The sequence below is a fragment of the Penaeus monodon genome, chromosome 2 (assembly GCF_015228065.2).
Source record: "Penaeus monodon isolate SGIC_2016 chromosome 2, NSTDA_Pmon_1, whole genome shotgun sequence".
NCBI lineage: Eukaryota > Metazoa > Arthropoda > Malacostraca > Decapoda > Penaeidae > Penaeus > Penaeus monodon.
In genome coordinates this window covers 45,659,133-45,666,642 of record NC_051387.1, presented here as the reverse complement: position 1 = coordinate 45,666,642, position 7,510 = coordinate 45,659,133, and the positions used below count along the sequence as shown (strand labels likewise).

General features: G+C 35.6%; 1 protein-coding gene across 2 annotated transcripts in view; it reads right to left on the bottom strand.

Annotated features, from left to right (window-relative positions):
* Window positions 1–432: 432 nt before the first annotated feature.
* LOC119582831 (succinate dehydrogenase assembly factor 4, mitochondrial-like) overlaps window positions 433–7,510 on the bottom strand; it is a 56,965-nt gene continuing 49,887 nt past the window's right edge. Inside the window, exons 3-4 of one of the 2 annotated variants that reach the window (XM_037931300.1) lie at window positions 1,837–2,044; window positions 433–965 (exon numbers count right to left, since the gene is read on the bottom strand). In XM_037931300.1, coding sequence (XP_037787228.1) covers window positions 1,869–2,044 — 176 coding nt within the window. In that variant the 3' untranslated portion in view covers window positions 433–965; window positions 1,837–1,868. The remainder of the gene's footprint in view (window positions 966–1,836; window positions 2,045–7,510) is intronic. The other variant, XM_037931307.1, reaches the window with a different exon arrangement.

The following is a 7,510-nucleotide window of genomic DNA, read 5'->3' as shown; positions in this document are numbered from 1 at the left end:
GTGGCCAAGCCAGTCCAAGTCAGTGCTGGTCCCAAGCCCGGATAAAATAGAGAGAATGATTACCTAAAAGGTAACACCGGCACTCTCCGTGGAAAGGAACTGGGGACCCTACCACGTACTCACTCCAAGAGCATCACAACACACACACACACACACACACACACACACACACACACACACACACACACACACACACACACACACACACACAAAAAAAAAAAAAAAAAAAAAAAAAAAAAAAAAAAAAAAAATATATATATATATATATATATTTATTTTTTTTCTTTTTTCTTCTTTTCCCTGATTTTCTTCCTGTTCTTGTTCTTGTTCTTCTTCGTTTCTACTTTAATTTATTATTATTATTTTAATATATATTATATATATATTTTTTTTTTTGGGGGGGGAGGGGGGAGGGAACATGACACAAGTACAGTCTCTGCAACATATTCATTATCTTTTAAATAGTATATACAGATGAAATATAAGTTTCTAGACATGACTAGCAATGCACAGAGCAACAGGCACTGCAAGTTAACCAGATCAAACAAAATATACCAGTTCTTCATAATTCTATTTACAGTGAATTTTAAAAATAAGCATCACAGTTCATAATCAGTCGACTTTAGAGTTAAGTATCGAATTGCATGGATAGTCATTATCACTAAGTGAAAAATCAATATTAGAAACACTTCCTTGGGAAGCATAAGAATAAAAATGAAAAAGGAAATAAAGATTCAAACAAAGACAAAATGCACCTGTTAAATAAATGTCAAATATTCAGGATTTAAGAAAAATTATAGTGTTACCTACATATTCTCAGATACTAACAAAAAAGTACATTAAGTAACATCATGATTATTATCAGTCAAGTCTCTGTGTAGTCATTTTTATCTACAAACAATCTGACTGTTCTTCTGACATTTCTCCTTGACCAAGCTACGTTTTCATCAACAGCTCCCTGAGACCTGAAATAAATTTATAAAATTTTAATAATAAACCTCCATACACAATAATCAAAATACTTTAAAAAATACAAAAAGGTATGAAAATATGGTCATATTTCAAGCTGAAAAAAATAAAATAAAAATAAATAAAATGTCCCTGTAGATGGGCATATTTTCAAAGAGCTCAGTTTTCAAGAAAACACACACACACACACACACACACACACACATATATTATCAAGGAGTCCCTATGCAAATCATATTAGATGTGTAGACACATTTAGAAAGAAAAATATCACTAAATATTCATATAAATAGTTGTGATCTTTTTTTTCTTTTTTTTTCATTCTTTGAAATTCAAACTCTCTTATGATCAATGTCATTATCATATGCCATTTGTATGTCTGGAACAAACAAAAGTCCGTGAACGTGGACCTGGTTACTGCCAACCTCTTGTACTTAAACCCTTGATAAACTAAGAAATAACCTCAGGTGAACTCAAACAGTTGTATGGTAGTTTCCTCATTCATGTATGAATACTGTGAGCTAAGTGACCCCTCCTCTCCCCTCTCAGAGACAGTCCCCTTAAGAGTGATTTTGTATATAAGAATTTCCTTCTGGCCATATGAGCAAAAACATATATATGACTAAATCTTTTAAATCCAGCATTAATACCATGAGCAAACAAATGGGAATTATGAAAAGACTCATTAACAATAATTATGATAAAATAATATAAGTGAAAATAATATTAATCAACTGAGCAGTTTTACAACAATAACAATCCAACTATAAAAGTAATAATACCCACAACAATTACAAATGCAATACATACCTATACAATAAATTCAAGAACAGAACAAAAACCTGTATACATTCTGGCTAAACACACCTTGCCAAATCCACTGCATCCACTGCCACAGACTAGAAATCAGTGACACGGCCCTTGCGCTCCCAGTCCCCATAGCGTGTTGGTTCCGGTCCCCGAGGGCCTCCGACCTCCCCTGTGTTTGGGTTAACATTATCGGGGAATGCTTCTAATGGTTCTTTTTCCTGGAATGGGTGCTGGCCAGCTGGGGTCTCCTGGTCATCTAGTTTGCCTGCAAGCACAAGGGAGAGAAATCAAGCAGGGGCAGTTGATGGATGAAGGTGAATATTGGGAGCCATAATCAAACCTGTGATCATAATAATTATCATTTTCAATTGTATTTACATTATAACTGTTATCATAATTCTTTATCATTAGTGTAACAATATTATCAACTATCATTATTACTATTACTATTATTATTATTATCACTATTTTTATAATCATTATTATTATCATTACTAATATCATTACTACTACTATTATTACTATTGTTATTATTATTATCATTATCATAATTATTATTATACTAACTTTATTATTATCATTAATATTGTTATTTTTGCTGTTATTATTATTATTATCATATATTATTTTTCATTCTATATTATATATTTATATATATCATCATCATCATTATAATAAATTATAACCATCTAATATTAATCATCATCATCATTATTATAAATATTATTACACAATTGTTGTGTGTGTGTGTGTGTGTGTGTGTGTGTGTGTTAGTGATGTTGTGTGTGTGTGTTGTGTATGTGCTGTAGTATGTGTGTGTGTGTGTGTTTGTGTGTGTGTTGTGTATGTGTGTGTGTGTTGTTCATGTATCATGTGCATGTGTGTATAAAATGTCAATATCATAACATACTAAAACTACTATCACATAATATACCAAATAATAATATCATATACAATATACATATATATATAATATATATATAATATATATATATACATATACTAATATAATATACACAACCACACACAACACAACACAACACACATACACATACATATACATACAATACATACATTACAATCACAAAACACACACACACACAACACACAACACAACAACACACCATCATATACATATATCAAATTTCAAGTTGTGACAAATGCAGAAAACACATTGAATTGGAAGACCAGTTTCGATTATACTTCACAGAAATTCTGACAAAGATATAATGAAAATGGCCAATACATCCTGTTTTGTGAAAACACATTGCATTCAAAACATACATAACATATATACAATAATACATACATACATAACATACACACACCACACACACACACACACACACACACACACACACAACACATATAATAGTGTGTTGTGTGTGTGTTGTGATGTGTGGATGTTGTGTGTGTGTGTGTATGTTGTGTGTGTTGTGCTGTTGTGTGTGTGTGTGGTGTGTACTCATAGTATGTTACACTGACATATGTAATCACATATATAAAGTGCTTGTACTAAGTGTGTGTGTGTGATGTGGTTGACTATATGTGTAAATATAACAACTAAATATACTAATAAATAACATATAATATATATAGGACTAATAATATATAAATATATTACCAATAATCTATTATTGAATGATATATATAAAGTTATAGGAATATAGATATTTCTAATGATAATATCACTAATAAAAAATCAATATCATCTTATAGAATATATATAATGTTATATCAACAACACACACTTTAAGTAAAAAAAACTTGTAATATATACAATTGATACATGTACACATGACATTATTTCACACACACACACACCACACACCGTCACCACACCACACCACCCACACACCACAACTCAACAAACACCACACACACACACACAACACACACAACACACAAAAAAAAAAAAAAACAAAAAAAAAAAATAAATAAAAAAAAAAAAAAAAAAAAGCTTTTATGACCTAACAATGGCATAAATCTTCAGGGAGTACATGGCTTTCTTGGGCTGCTTTGCACAAGCCTTCCATAGGAACAGCTGAGGAGGCCATTACTCGACAAACGGAGACATATCACTGGAGTCAAGAAAAAAAAAATCAAAATACATCAGTTTCTTCGAATAATAGTACTGGGATGATTACAATCGCATATTTTTGAGACGAAAAGTTCAGGCAAGGATTGCAGTTTGATTGGGAAAACCTATTTTCATTCCTACATTACCTCCGGCTTATGGGTTGAACCTATCCATCATTCCCGATTCCTTGAATGGAAAAGGCCATTACATAGTATTGTAAACCACTGGTAATAGAATACCATAATAATTTAGGAATATCTGTCGTAGTACACAATATTAGTCTTTAGGTGATTTTTTTTTTTTTTTACTGAGAACTGGGGAAACAATGAGTCAAAAAGGCCTTGTAATTGACTTCTTGGTATATAAGTACTAAGTATCTATATTTAAATAAAACTGATAACATAAAACTGCAATGGACAATGCAGTCACTAATGGAGTAATAATATTAAAAAAAATGGAATAAAACTCTACATCAGGTGGCCGAGTGGTTGAAGCATCGGACTCGGGACTGTTACGACGGCAATCTGAGTTCGAGGGTTCAAATCACCGGCCGGCGCTTTGTTCCCTTGGGCAGGGAACTTCACCTCTATTGCCTGCCTGGCCATTAGGTGGGTGGGCCAGCCCAGGTCAGTGCCGGTCCCAGAACCAGGTAAATGGAGATGGTGACTCAATGGGAACACCGGGTGGTGGGCAGCGGCAAGCCGCCGCTCTGAATTGCCAAGAAAATCATGGCCGCGGTGGCCGAGTGGTTAGAGCATCGGACTCAAGACTGAAACGACGGCAATCTGAGTTCGAGGGTTCGAGTCACCGGGCGGCGCGTTGTTCCCTTGGGCAAGGAACTTCACCCCCCTACTGCCTACCTAGCCACTGGATGGGCAAGCCAGCCCAAATCAGTGCTGGTCCCAAGCCCGGATAAATAGAGAGAATGATTACCTAAAAGGTAACACCGGCACTCTCCGTGGAAAGGAACTAGGAACCCTACCACGTACTCACTCCAATATCATCACAACATGAAAACTACAATTAAGTATCATGCTGTGACCACGGTGGCTCAAACATGAAAAAAAATAAATAAATAAAAAAAAAAATATATATATATATAAAAAAATAATAATAATAATAATATGGAGGCCGCGGTGGCCGAGTGGTTAGAGCATCGGACTCAAGACTGAAACGACGGCAATCTGAGTTCGAGGGTTCGAGTCAGCATACTGTACTACTGCTGGTATACAAAGGTTGGGATCCAATTATCTCTGGCAAAACTTTCAGACCAACTGCCTCAGAGGTCTACATGATATATGAGGTTTGGGGAAATTTTTCAGTCATGGCAATATTTATATCATCATATTTATTCAAATGTGAAGAGATGGAATCTGATGATCATTTCCCTTGCACAATATGTCAACAATCTTGTTATGATCATTCTGATAGCAGTGGAGGGCATGAAGTATATCAAGGAAATCACAGGCTAAAACAGGATGAAACAGAATGATTATTGAACAAAAATGTGTAAAAGCACCATAAAAAAACCTCAGGTAATGAAACTCAAATGAAATGTTTGCCATCACTGAAAGTCTACTAGCCAATACACCAACTTTTGAAAAACACTATGAGCACCCAACCAATTTTTGGGGAAAATATGCAGGCATTCAATCCATCAAAAACCATTAACTCCATGGTTACTATACAATATGTCAGAACCAACCCAACTACCTTGCCAGTGGGTGAAAGACAACCTAAAATTGTATAAATTACAGATTAATACAATTGCTTTTACATATTATTTGCTCACTGATAACTAAATATCTCTATATAGTGAAACACCTTTCTTTCCATCTACTGTATGAATTGCTTGCTTTCTAATAACCTTTTTTTTGACATATGGGGAAATTGATGGGCTCAGTTATCAAATTGTGATAGTTATTAATGTCTATTTCTTCTACATAGCCACTATACTGTTTTAAGAATTACCTGGAAACAACTCCACTAAAATTTAAACATTTCTCATTGCCGTTTGTCAAGGAATGGAGTCTCCTGTCAGTTCAGATAAAGTATATAATTGCAATGCAAACATAGTGAAGGACATAGAAAAAGATCAGTCAATCTCCTCTATTCTGTTACAAATCTGCTTTATTTTCAATTTGCACAGGAAATGCCATAAATGGGAAGTTTTCATCAAGGTATCCATTCCAAACATTGTTTAGCCTGAAATCCTGATTGCCATCCACTGAAAATTCACCAAGGTTTATTAAACCACTACACAGGGGTAGTGCCCCCTAATTCCCACCCTTGACAACAAAGAAGTTTCCCCGTCAGTATGGCAGGATAAAGCATAAGGCAGACTCTGCATTAAATGCTCCCAGGCATTGTGATTACATATACTATCATACACAAATATGCCTATGGGCCTGCATCTCTTGCAACCCCCCTGAAAGGGGACTGCAATCCCCTGACCCATGCCCAACACTACAAAGAATACCTCACATATGTATGGCAGAATGGGGCAATAGCAAATCTTGTGGGTATGGGAATGAATAGTGGCATACTACTCTGTGATATAGTTAGCAGCTTCAGACTAGAATGAGGGGTGTTCTAGATCATCGTCATTCATCTGTCAGCTCAGCAAATCATTATTCCTAGGTTGTATCTTGTGGTACTCATCCTGAATGTCAGTCATACACTCTATCCTGCCATGATATGGGGAGAATTCTTTGTTTCCAGGGTGGGGTGAGAGGAAAGTAGCACCCCAGAGAAAGAGGGAGTTGCAGGGGGTACAGCCGACTGCATTATACACTATAGTGACTTTGGCTGGGTATATTATTATTACAGTAATGTATTTGATGTATTCATATTTCACCCCACAATTTCTGTTACCTTTTATGCCCTCCCCTGGTATTGGGGCCAAGAATGTGGGGGCATGGGGCATATTTCTGGGAATATTTCCTACATGCCATTATTGTCGTGCTCAGTCAGGCCAATCTATTCTAAAGAATTACCACCTGAAATGCCACTACTCCAATTACCATAAGTAAAACCCCTGCCATCTGGATGACGTGACCATCACATAATGAAAAAATTTGGCTTGAGGGGAGAGTGAAGTGAACATGATATGGGAAAATTTGGTTGAGGTTCAGGGTAACGAGAACTTCCCATCATGAAATTTCAGCAGAAGGCTGAAGTGACGGGGCTGACTCGCCACAAGTGCACAAAGCACTTGGAGTGGAATGTACCATCCATGAGCCGTGACTGGAAGAGCGCTGGCTCCAGGTAAGACATTATTTCCATGCTCTGGATGCTATTCCTTCCCACTGTACCAGTGGTGCAGGTTGTATTATGCTAGAGAAAATGTAATATTACAAAAATAACTAAATAAATGGATAAATAAATAAAAATTACAAATCACAAAATGTTACTCCTTGTTATTATTGCACTAAGTTATGGCCTACCTAGAGAGATAATTAGAGGTCTGTGCAGGGAAAACAATCTATTTCCATCTGGATGTACCAATTCAAATGACAAATATAGACACTGGAAAATGGAAACAGAGAGAACAAAAAATGCTTAAACAAAAAGGAAGAGAAAATAACATTGCAAAGGAGAAAGGAGTCTTGTCATTGCACACGAGTGTTCATGTGTATCTGGCCTACAATC